The sequence below is a fragment of the Ochotona princeps genome, chromosome 17, assembly GCF_030435755.1.
Source record: "Ochotona princeps isolate mOchPri1 chromosome 17, mOchPri1.hap1, whole genome shotgun sequence".
NCBI classification, from domain to species: Eukaryota; Metazoa; Chordata; class Mammalia; order Lagomorpha; family Ochotonidae; genus Ochotona; species Ochotona princeps.
The window spans coordinates 52,100,055-52,112,408 of record NC_080848.1 but is presented as its reverse complement, the minus strand read 5'-3'; the positions used below and the strand labels follow the sequence as shown (position 1 = coordinate 52,112,408).

The window sequence follows — 12,354 nt, the reverse complement described above, 5'->3', positions numbered from 1 at the left end:
GGGTGCCCGTCTCAGAGTTCTGCTCTGGTCATCAACTTAATGCTTCTGGCCGTGTCATTCCAGGGCTGGGGAACGGACCGTGGCCGTGGGACGCTCCTGTGCCTTCTCTGATGGTGGGTCAGCTGGAGCCGTCCTCTCTCTGCTTTCTCCGCAGGCTCCACCAGCTCCTCCTTATCCGACCACTGGCTCATGAGGCTCGGGAGCCTCAACAGCAGCACCAGGGGAAGCCTGCTGTCCTGGAGCTCCGCCCCTTGCCCCTCGCTGGCCCGGCTCCCCGACTCTCCTGTGCTCACCAACAGCCTCTGCACTCAGGACAAAGGTATGCCGATTAAGTCTGCCGATTTTGTTCGCTAGTGTGGCTGTTCTGCTTTCTCTTTCTATTTTAATGTTGGCAAAATCTGTTGATTTTAGGGGTGGACATTTTGCCTAGGGATTGATAAGACCTGTCTGGGACCCCTTCATCCGTATCAGGGTGCCTGTTTGAGTCCCAATGTCACACACCCTGGGCGGTGGCACGTGACAGCTGTTGTATTTGGGCCCCTGCCACGCATGTGCAAGACACACTCCTGGCATTTGGGGAAGAACAAGCAGATAGATTTTCTGTCTGTCTTTCAATTCAGCCTTTTAAGTTAAAAAAAAAACAACAACAGAAAATGACACCTAGATTGATTTGTTTGAGAGGCAGACAGAATGGCGAGAGAGTTCCCATCCACTAGTCAATTTGCCAGATGATGTAACAGCTAAGGTGTGGCCAGGCTGAAGCTGGGAGACAGAAAGTCAGTCCAGGTCTCGCACAGGTGTCGGGAAGCCAGCCAGCTGACTCCTCACACTGTCTCCCAGAGTGTTCATGCACCATGAACACTTGAGGCACTTCTTGCACCCAGGCACTCTGATGTGGGATGTTGGCATCTTAAATGGTATCCCACCTGCTGGGCCAGATGTCTACCCCAGCTCCTGTTTATCCAGGTGTTGGCATGTCTTGGCCTTGAGTATAAAGAATCAGTCGTTGCCAGAAGTATTCATCTCTCAGTGGAAGGTCTTCCATGCCACACCCCACCTGCCACCCCTCCCCTGCTACAGGTGCAGCCTTCACCTGACGTCCATTGGTTTCACAACCATAGATGCTGGCAACCATGGCTACAAAATATGCCGCTCAAAAGCTACACCTGCAATGGATCACGTGTAGATTAGTATTTACTTTTTGGCTGTTATTCCCTAAGTAATATAGTATAACTGCCATTTATGTAGAATTGGCAGTGTCTTAGGGGTGACAAGTAATCTCTACAGGAGGTGGTGCGTGGGTTGTGCCATTGATATAAGGGAGTTGAGCATCCTCAGAGTTTTGGTCCCCCTGAGGGATCCTGGAACCAGCGCCCCTTGGATGCTAAGAGGCATCCGAGCCTTCTTTCTCTGCGTCCATTGAACCCACCGTCTCAGAAGGAGTACGGCAGGTTGACAAGTAAACAACATAGCAGTGTGGCTTGTAGCAGGGGTGAGAGTGGGGAGGAAGAAGATACTGGGGCTGGGGGGTTGTTGTTGGTGGTGGTTCAGGTGCAGGCTGGAAATGACCCATATCGACAGGACAAAGGGGAAAGACCTTTGTGAGCAGGTGAGGGGCTGCTATGGGAGCCTGGGGGGCGGAGGAGCCTAAGGTGAAGGAGGACTGTGATTACGGAGGTACGTGAGGGGTGGCCACGTCCAAGTGCAGGAGGGGTAGAGAGGGAGGGGGGTGCACAGGCTGGGTCACAGCTGCCTTAGCTTGGGGAGCATGGGTGAGGCTCGGAGTTGATTGTCAGCGCAGTGGAGAATTTAGAGCTTTGAGCAGGAAAGTCATGTATCTAATTCAGATTTTCAGAGATCTTTTTTTGGCTGCTGCGTGCAGACTACGTGCAAAGGGGGTGGGGGCAAGAATAGGAAGAAAGGCAGCCAAGAAACTGCTGTGTATTCATCCAGATGAGAGATGTGTCAGGTAAGACATGGTCAGATTGTGAGTGCATTTTGAAGATAGATGAACAGGATTTGCTGATGTGGGGTATGAAGGATGACTCAAGGATGACTCTCAGCTCGCAGCCGTGCAGTCGCGAGACGGGAGAGTGAGGTCGCAGCAGGAAGCCAGGATATTGTAGACATGGTAGCTTGTCTGTCTTTTGTAAGATGTCTGATTTGAGAACCACCCGCACAAAGACAGGATTGAGGATCCCAGGGCGGTATCAGAGATAGCAAAGAGTGGGCAAGTGTGGTGCACAGAGAATCTACCAGAAGGCAGCGGCCAGCCATGTCCAGTGCTGCGAGGAGCTTGGGTGGGATGAGGCTGAGGAAGTGAGTGCTGTGCCAGAGGATCACCAGTGATTGCCAAGCGCATTGGTCCTGGGCGGGAGTGCAGGGGAGCCTGACTGCAGCAGGCAGCCTGTGGTGGAGGACGGCTGTGAGTGTGCGCAGACACGCCATTGTGCAGCCCTATCAGGTGCATGGGAGCAGCACTGCTTGGCACATGAACATTCCAAGGGTCCTGGTTAGTGATGAGAGACGCATCAGAACAAGAGTGTAATGCTGGAAACCAAGTCCCGGGTAAGACCCGTGTGAGTGTGTGTGTGTCAAAGAGTTCATGGCACATTTACTGTAGTCAAAACAAATGGCAAAACCTATACACTATCTGTGGTTTTTATTTTCTCAGACTCATGGAAGACCCCTTATAATCTTGCATTTTCCAAGAAGCTTTTGAAGTACCTTCACTTCTGTGTGTGTGTGTGTGTGTGTGTGCATCTCAAACCTCTGTCTTAACCTAGAAACTGCTCTTCAAGTTACGTTTTTCGTTTTCCGTATTTCCTATTAGCTTCTAATATAATTTCTCAAGCTAAAATTTCTGGAAATTCCTGTATGTGAAAGGGGGAGAGAGGAAGAGTGAACACGGACACCCCCTTCCCTCAGTTCACTCCCTCTGTCTGCGACAGCCGGAGCTGGGCTGAGGCTGAAGCCTGGAGCCAGAACTCAGCCCTGGGAGCCAGAGCCAGGATGTGAACCTGGGCGCTACAATATGGATCACAGCTATCTCTAACACTAGGCCACAAGCTCACTTCCAAGTTTCTTAAGTCAAATTTTTAGTAGAAATAGCATCTCAGAATACTTGAAATATGTACACACATATATAATATTTTCATATAAAACCCTTGCACTATTTCAGTTGGAACCAGGTGGGTCCACTTTTTTATGAATTTCTTTCCTTTTCTTTGGAGTTTTGTGACTGGACAAACTTACAGATGAACTGTGTAGCTTGGAAGTGTTGAAAAAAGTTTAGAAGATGTGTATGTCATGAAAGCATGGGTTATATGTACATAATAGTCTGTTTTGATGTTAACTATCATAACATCTATGAATTATTTACTATCATGCCATAACATTTATGTTATAATATACATGTAAGTCTATTGTAAGAAGTTAAAGCTTGGGGCCTGGAGCAATAGCCTAGTGGTTAAAGTCGTCAGCTTGCATGCACTGGGATCTTACATGGGCACCGGTTTGTATCCCAGCTGTTCCATTTCCCATCCAGCTCCCTGCTTGTGGCCTGGGAAAGCAGTGGAGGTCGGTCCAAAGCCTTGGGACTCTGCACAGTGCTAGAAGAACTCAGAGGCGGAGGGGGATGTTGAGGGAGCTGTTTGGTCTAAGGTTGGCTTAACCTCCCTTGAGAGACATTGAAGCTGAGAACCAGCAGGGAGGGAACTCGTGGCAGGTGCAACCCTAGCTAGTGGCATGATGGAAACTACATCCTTTGGAGGTCCTTCCAGGTGGACCTGTGGAAGGCTTGCTTCCTCGGGTTTTTTTTTTTACTAAAATGATGACAGATTTTGACCCTTGTTTTAGAAGCTCTGAGATGATTAAAAAGAAAATTTCAGCTTTCTTATTACAGACCAGGCATCTCTTCCTAGATGCTTGAGGACTGGAAGTGTTAGAGGCTTTTTTTTTTTTAAGATTTATTTATTTTAAATAGAAAGTCAGATATACAGAGAGGAGGCGAGACAGAGAGGAAGATATTCCACCCACTGGTTCACTCCCCAATTGGCTGCAACAGCTGGAGCTGCACCAATCCAAAGCCAGGAGCCAGAACCCTCTTCTGGGTCTCCCACATGGGTGCAGAGTTCCAAGGTCCTGGGCTGTCCGCTACTGCTTTCCCAGGCCACAAACAGGGAGCTGGATGGGAAGCAGGGAGGCCGGAATTAGAACTGGCACCCATATGGGATCCTGGCACATACAAGGCAAGGCCTTTAGCTGCTATGCTGCTGTGCCGGGCACCCCTCCTTTTTATGACTTTGGAATGTGTGCATAAACCCTACTGGCTGAGCATGATTCATCTGGAAGTTTGAACTCTTGAAATGTTCCAAATCAGAAATTACTGTTGTTTGATTTATTTACCTTTAAAAATAAAAGTAAATAAATAATTTGCTTGAAAGTCAGAGTTACAGAGGCAGGGCAAAAAGAATAAGACAGAAAGAACTTGTATCTGCTGATTTAGTCCCCAAATGGCCAAGAGCCTAGGCCTCCACTGGGGTCTTCCACAAGGATTGGCGGGGCCTAAACACCTGGGCCATCTTCCACTGACTTCCAGGTGCATTAGCAGGGAACTGGATCACAGGCGGAACAGCTGGGATTCGAACTGGTGCCCTTATGGGATGCTGGCATCACAGATGGTTGTTTAACCCTCTGTGCCACCACCGGCATGCCAGCACTCAAAAACGTTTTAAGTTTTGGATTAGGGATGCTCAGCCCATGTGTCTAAACTTGAGAAGGATTAAAACTAGCGCGTTGTTTTCTGTAGTAATTGGTCCAACCTCTGCTCCTTACTCTTAGGGACTGTCAGAAGTAGTAGAGGTGACTCCAGGCATCAGTCCATGCTGGAGAGGAGTGGCAGGGTGCCAAGTGTCCTGCAGTGCCCAGGAATAGGAAAAATTTCCCCCGGGCCTGATGGTTCAGTGGTTAATCCTTGCCTTGCACACGCTGGGATCCCATATGGACACCGGTTCATGTCCTGGCTGCCCACTTCCCATCCAGCTCCCTGCTTGTGGCCTGGGAAAGCAGTCGAGGATGGCCCAAAGCCTTGGGACCCTGCACCGGTGTGGGAGACCCGGAAGAAGCTCCTGGCTCGTGGTTTTAGATCAGCTCAGCTCTGGCCATTGTGGCCACTTGAAGAGTGAACCAGAGAATGAAAGATCTTTGTCTCTGTCTCTTCTCTCCATAAATCTGATCTGCCTTTCCAGTATAAATAAATAAATATTTTTTAAAAAAGGTATGGCTCCTGCCCTGCCCAGTACCAGCTGTCCTGGGTAAAGAAACATTGAGAGTCTGAAAACAGCATTCCTCTAGTAGCCCTGAGGTCATGCAGGTATTTTAAACAAAAATGAGCCTATTCAAGTTTCTGTGGGGAGTGTGCCTTCTCCTCTAAGTAGGACTGGTGTGGAGGGAGGCTCTGCAAGGGGAAAGGGGATGAAACCCCCAGCAGGAATGTGTGAAACTCGTCAGGGGTCCTTCCCTGCGGGATTAAACTTGCTTACTTTCGTTGGCAGGATTTCAAAGCCCCACCCCCTGCTTTTCTGGGGCCTCCAAAGGTGTATGTTTTCCTCTTCGCTTTGTAGATCAAATTTCATTTTCATTCTTCATTTCTTTCTTGATCTGGGAGACCCAGGTCTTTAAGACTGTTTCAGGCCACTTTGGTGTCTTTAATTTCTAATCCCTATGGATCAAGATGTAAGAGTTTGGCTTTCAAAGAAGACTCCCACCGCTTTTTGTGTGTGAGTGAGGACACACTTATTTTAAATGTGCCACCGGCATAAGTATAAAATCACATGGCTCGTCTGAGAGATGTAAAGTTCATAGCGGAACAATGTCATCAGGTCTGTTCGTTTTCATTCACTTTCCCCCGTCTTTTTTTTTTTTTTTTAAGATTTATTTGTTTTTTATTACAAAGTTAGATATACAGAGAGGAGGAGAGACAGAGAGGAAGATCTTCCATCCAGTGATTCACTCCCCAAGTGGCCGCAATGGCCGGAGCTGAGCTGATCTGAAGCCAGGAGCCTCTTCCAGGTCTCCCACACGGGTGCAGGATCCCAGGGCTTTGGGCAGTACTCAAATGCTTTCCCAGGCCACAAGCAGGGAGCTGGGTGGGAAGTGGAGCTGCCAGAATTAGAACTGGCGACCATATGGGATCCTGGCGCGTTCAAGGTGAGGACCTTAGCTGCTAGGCCACGCTGCTGGGCCCATCTTCCTGAATTTTAATGGTTTGTCCTAGGTTGGCAGCTGCTTTGTGAAGGGTATCTGTTAGGTCTTTGTAAACTGCTTTTCTACCAAAAGGCTGCCCTTCATCAGCTTAATACTTTTCACCTTCCTTTCGACTTTGTTCAAGGTTTGCAATCCCTTTTTTGGTGGTGGTAGCCTTTGTAATGCTAGAAGTGCAGAGCCTGTCTAATTGTTCGAGAATTCAGTCCATCAGTACTTATCAAATGCACAACTTGACTTCCTTCATTTCACTCTTAAGGAATTGACTTGTTTGGCACAGCTATTAAGATGCCCCTGGAGGGGCTAGCGTGTTGGTGCGGTGGGTTAAACTACCGCTTCTGGTGCTGGCATCTTATAGTCAGTTCGAGCCCTGGCTGCTCTGCTTCCAGTCTAGCTCCCTGCGCATGTGCCTGTAAAGCAGCAAATGGTGATCAAGTGCTTGGGCCCTGCCACCCACTGGCAGACCTGGATGGAGTTGTAGGCTGCTAGCTTCCTGGCCCAACCCTGGCTGCTGTGTCCGTTTGGTGTGTGAACTAGCAGAGTAAAGATTGCTTTCTGTCCCTTCCTCTCTGTAGCTCTTTCAAATAAAATCTTAGAAACCAACCAACCAAACAAAAAACAACTGCTGCTTAGGACACCTGTATTCCTTAGTGGAGTACCTGGGTTCGAATCTCTGCTCTACTCCTGATCCCAGCTTCTTCTTCATGTTTGCCCTGGGAGGTAGCAGGTGCCCACACCAAGTGCCTGGGTGCCTGCCAGCCACGTGGAACACCCACATTGAGTTCCAGGCTCCTGGCCTTAGCTTGGTGCAGCTCTGGCTATTGCAGTCATTTGGGGAGTGAACCATTGGATAGAAGATCTCCATCTCTTCTTATCTTTCAAGTACAATAAAAATAAATCATATCACTTGTCTCTTTGCCTTAGTTTTGCTGATTTGATCTTAATGCTGTTTGTGCCATTGTTCGTGTGGAAGTCCATTTTGTCTTTTGTTCCCTTATCTGCTCTAGTATTTGAAGCCAACTATCTCCCCTGCTGTCTCCCCTTCCCCCTCCATAAGATGAAGGAGATGTGGCGGTTACGTCATCACTCTTCCCTGCCAACACCCCAACATGACAGCCACCTAGAATTGCTTTGCTGGGTGAGCGTGATGTTGTAGCAAGTTCAGCGTCCACGTGCAGTGCCAGCATCCCCTATTGGAGTGACAGTTCTAATGCTGGCTGCTCCACTTCCAATCCAGCTCCGTGCTGGTCCACCTGGGAAAGCAGAACATGGCCCAAATGCTTGTTGCTTCAGCCCGATCAAGCCCTGGCCATTGAGGCCCTCTGGGGAATGAGCCAGGGGATGAAACATTGTCTCTCCTCTGTAACTCCACCTTCCAAGTAAATAAAGAGTGAATCTTTTCAACAAAGAAGGAAACGCTTTCTTCATGTGCTCTCTGGGCTCTGTTTTAGGATGCCCACACTTGTCCTTAGAGGGTCAGGTAGAGGGTGGAGGGGGTCTCAGGGACCCCTGTCACCTGCCCGGCTTCTCTTCTGCATCACCTCCCGTCCCAAGGTCGTGTGTGCCTGCAGGCTCATGTCCTGAGCCGTCTCCAAATATTTGGCACGGCCTCACCTGTCTTACACGGCCTGGGGTGAGCGGGCCGGCTGCCTGGCTGCTCACAGGGCTCTGCGGTCCTTGCAGGGCCTGGCTGTTTTTGCACATTCCCCACTTGTCACCTGCATGCTGTGGCTCTTGGTTATGTGGGTGTCAGCTCGTCTTCCTGGCAGCAAGCTTTGTAGATTCTCTCTTTGGCCTTGGAGCCCAAGGTGTGCCAAGATTGGTCAACCCTCCCGTGAACGTGGGCTTATCTTCCTTTCTGCTGACCCAGGCTTCTCTTGAGGGCGACAGGCTTATGGTGGCTCCTGCTCATCAGTTTCCTGTGACTTGTCTGTTGGGTCTTCCAAGTCTCCTGTCTCTTCCCCGTGGTTTTCATCTCATTCCTTGGTTGCTTGGACGGTGGGAAGTAGTTCTGTTGCTTCATCTTTCAGACCCGCTCTTGTGAGTCCTACAGTAACCCTGTGCACATTTTCCGTATATTGAGGCTTAAAAAAAACCCTTTAAGTGTTTGCTTTTTTTTGATTGAAAGGAGAGAGACAGACAGACACAGGAAGACCTTCCATCTGCTGGTTCACTCCCCAAGTGCCCACAACAGCCAGAGCTGGACCCAGACAAAGCCAGGAGCTGGGGGCCCAATCCAGGTCTCCCATGTGGGTGGCATGGCCCCAGGTGCCTGAGCCGGAGAGCACGTTAGCAGGAAGTTGGGTCTTGAACCCCGAGGGCTGTAATGTGGGCTGCTGGCATTTCAAGTGATGTCCTTAACTGCTGTGCCAAAAGCCTGCTTTGCTTCCTCGTTGGCATCGTTACTCTGATTCTTTGCTGGCCCTCAGGCCCGGCTGGCTGGAAGTCAGCCATGCTGCATTCCACCCTCGGAGTGGCAGTTGAGCCAAGATTTAGGCTCAAGCCTCCCCGAACACCATTCCTGCCCCAGCTCTCTGTGCCTGCCTAGGGCTTGGCACCTGCCATGGACGCGGAGCTGGCTATTTGAGGGGCTGGTGGGCTGCCACGTCAGCATGGGTGCTGCTCTCCCTGGCCGTCTTTCCTTCGGCTGTTTATTTCTGAATTTTCTCCCCAGCGATCCCTCACTTAGATCTTGTTCTAATGTCCAGTAAATAGGATGAAAGTGAATAAAGATAGTGGAGCACTTTTTCACCGCAGCCCTGGGAAAGAGGAGGAACTGGTTCTGGGGGCATCTGTGGTGCTCCCGCCTGCGCAGGTGGTGAGGTCAGTCCCCAGCCAAGGCCCTTTTCATTCTGGGAAGAAAGGAAGGACTGCCTTCGAGGGGTGGCTGCCAAGCGCTCCAGCCACCTGCCAAGGCTCCAGGCGATGCTCTCTTATTTTGAAAGGCAAAAAGCCATGGTTTTGTCCTCTAACACAAAGCATCCCTTTCTGCCCTTCCCAGATATGCAGAAGAGAAAAACAAAACCCAAACCAAAAACTCATGCGTGTCTCCACCCCCAGGACGGTTTCTCCCACCTGAAGCTTGGGGGAGAAGGGGGCGGGTGAATTTCACAGCAGAGCCACCAGGTCAACCCCGCAGTGAAATGACAGAGTATGCTGGGCAAGACTGTGTATCTATTCCTGGCTAATCTGAAGCAATGCTTTCAAGAAATCTCACAAATGATCTGTGGGAAGCCTGAAAGGCGAAATCCTGCAGAACCCTCTGCTGATTCCTGTCATTTCCTGCGGCTCCCGAGCGTTTTGCTTCTCCCCCGCTTCCCCCCCGCTTCCCCCCATGGCTGCTTTCTTCCCCCAGGAAGCTGGGCCACCACCACACAGGTCGCATTCTTCTGCCAACACTGGCCTTGAACCCTTCGTCTTGTGTTCTGCCCTCCCTGCGTTCTCACTTGCGCACCTGTACGGGTACACCAGTTCTCCCACTGGGACTGTTGGGCACTGCTGGGGACGTCTGCGTCCCATCTTGGAGGGCCCGTGTTTGAGTCACAGCTCCGCTCCAACTCCAGCTTCCTGCTGATGCGCTTCCTTGGGAGGCAGCAGGTGGTAGCTGCCTACAGCCCATGTAAGAGACCTGAGTTGAGATCCAAGCCTCGTGGATTGGCCCTGCCCCGGTTATTATGGACATTTGGACAATGACCCAGTAGATGAGAGCTGTCTCTGTCTGTTGTCTCTTCAATAAAAACACCAGCCCCCTAGCCTGTCTTCTTGTTGGTTCTGCTTTCCTGCCAGTATTAGAAGTGCCCTGGCATCTATGGAAGGAAGACACAGGTAGCCACTCAGATAAAATTAAACACTCAACAGGAGAACTCAGATTCTTGCCTTTGGAAGCTCCAAATACCTGATTTGACCTGGAAAATCAGGGACTCATGCGGAGGCTTAGAGAGCTGTCACATCGTGGGGCCGGATACCTCTGAGATGCAGCTTGCTTTAGGATTCTTCAGTGCCAGGGCTGCTGAGCCAGCATGCCCACCAGTCCAGAATTCATGGATTCAGTCAGTCATGGACAGAAAATACTTAAGAGGAAAAAAAAAACTGGCATCTTCCCTAAATGTGCTTGGGCTTCCCCCGCTTCTTTCCCCTCAACAACATCCCCGTAACATTCACGTGGTTCTGAATATTTAAAGCATATGCAAGGGTATCTGTCAGCTATACACAAACACTGCCCCATTCTGTATGTGTAAGGGACTTAAGCTTTTCTGAGAATGCTGAATGTTCTGCAGGGGTTTGGGAGCCACTCGCCTGCCTGGGCGCTGGGGGCCAACTGCCCCTTCTTCAGCTCTGGTGTTCCGGGTGGCTTCAGGTGCTCAATCAATCACACAGTTCAGTGGCACCCCCCTTGGGCAGCGTGCGCCTCCTGGCCACACCCTCAGCATCCATCATGCAGGTGCCTGATGGGTCAGAGGCCCTTGGGGCCTGCCTGTGAAAGGATGGACATGGTGGTTACTCCTGCTGCAGCTGGAAGGCCGCGTGGCCACTGATGGTCTCTGTGTCTCTTACAGGAGGTTTGGAGGCCAGGCCTTGGGGTCGAGGCACCTACGCCAGGAGCACCAGCGTGAAGACACCTGCCGCCTCCCGGGCCAAGCACGGGCCCTTCAAGACCATGCCTCTCCGATGGTCCTTCGGGCAGAGGGAGAAGCGAGCCGGGACCTCAGCTGAGCTGGTCGAGTACCTGGAGTCCAGACGCCGGCCTCGGTCCACCAGCCAGTCCATCGTGCCACTGCTGACTGGCGCTGCTGGCGGAGACGAGAAGTCAGCCTCGCCCCGATCCAACGGCACCCTTTCTGTCGAAGCGAGCGAGAAGGGTCTGCCCCTGGTGCCCTGTCCCCCAGGTCATCCCTGTGCAGATCCAGTCCCTGCCAACCCAGCAAGGAGACTAAAGGAGCATGCGAGTCAGGACATTAGACTCCCCAGAAAGTTTGATCTGCCGCTCCCCGTGATGCCCTCCATGGAGACGGAGAGACCAGCCAGGCCTGAGGGCCAGAGGAGCGCCAACTGGAAGGGGAGTGGCCACATGCGGAGCCAGAGCAGCCCTTCCTCTCCCTCTGGGACACTGTCTCGAAACAACAGGGATCCCACTGCCAAGAACAGGGCGACTGCCACTGGGGACTCTGAACGGGATAGAGCCCCTCAGGGGACACTCACTCTATTGAGGTCTGTGTTTTGGAAGAAGGAGACCAGGAAGATGCGCAAAGAAGAGGGCTCCCCACCGGCGCCCCCAGGTAGTGGCAGGCTGAGCCCCGCCACTGCCACCCTGGATCAGCAGGCTGGAGGCTCGTCCCCTGCCCTCAGGGTCCAGGAGAGCCTGGCCAGGGACGTCCAGTCTGCACCCAGCTCACTCCACCTCCCTCGCAAGACCAGCAGGCCTCCTGTGAGAGGTAGCACCCTGGGCGTGGCACACAGGCTCGTCCCTGGGGAGCAGACCCCCTATGGCACCTTGCAGAGGGTTAAGTATCACACCCTTTCCTTAGGGCGAAAGAAGACCTTGCCTGAGTCCAGCTTCTGATGGCCTTTGCTGTGTTTTCCCGAAGCTGGCTGCCTTGGGCCTGGGCATGCAGCAGGTGTAGGCAGGCCTTATTGAGGGTGGATTTTCAGGAAGCCAGCTGTCTTGTGATCCCTGGGGGGAAAAAAAAAAAACTTTTGATCTCCGTTACCCAGACTTGCAAACACCTGATGTCCAAATAAACCAGTGTCCGTATACTTTTCTGTATTATTGGGTGCTTTGATAACAGTCTGGCCACTAGGGGGTAGCATTGGGTCAGCATTCCTATATCAGGGCCAGAATTGATGTTTTGTTGAAATAATTCCTGGGCCAGCTTAACTGTACTGAACAAAGATTTGTGTGCTGGCAAACCTTAGGGCATAGCTCTTAAAGCGAGCCTAGTTAATAAGAATCTTCCACATCTTGTCAAATATTGATATAGACTAATAATCTTTTTTAAATGGTGAACTCAGAAAGGAAATCTTTTCCTTCGAATGTTCCTCTGGGACTTTAAAGATGCCAAAGAGAGAGAGTAACCATGATGAAAAGACAAG

The 12,354-nt window shown here is 51.1% G+C and overlaps 1 protein-coding gene across 4 annotated transcripts in view; it reads left to right on the top strand.

Annotated features, from left to right (window-relative positions):
* USP43 (ubiquitin specific peptidase 43) overlaps positions 1–11,937 on the top strand; it is a 56,882-nt gene extending 44,945 nt beyond the window's left edge. For all 4 annotated transcript variants that reach the window (XM_058676152.1, XM_004594748.2, XM_058676151.1 and 1 more), the window contains exons 14-15: positions 155–319; positions 10,821–11,937. In XM_058676152.1, the coding sequence (XP_058532135.1) occupies positions 155–319; positions 10,821–11,824 (1,169 nt within the window). In that variant the 3' untranslated portion in view covers positions 11,825–11,937. The remainder of the gene's footprint in view (positions 1–154; positions 320–10,820) is intronic.
* Positions 11,938–12,354: the final 417 nt, after the last annotated feature.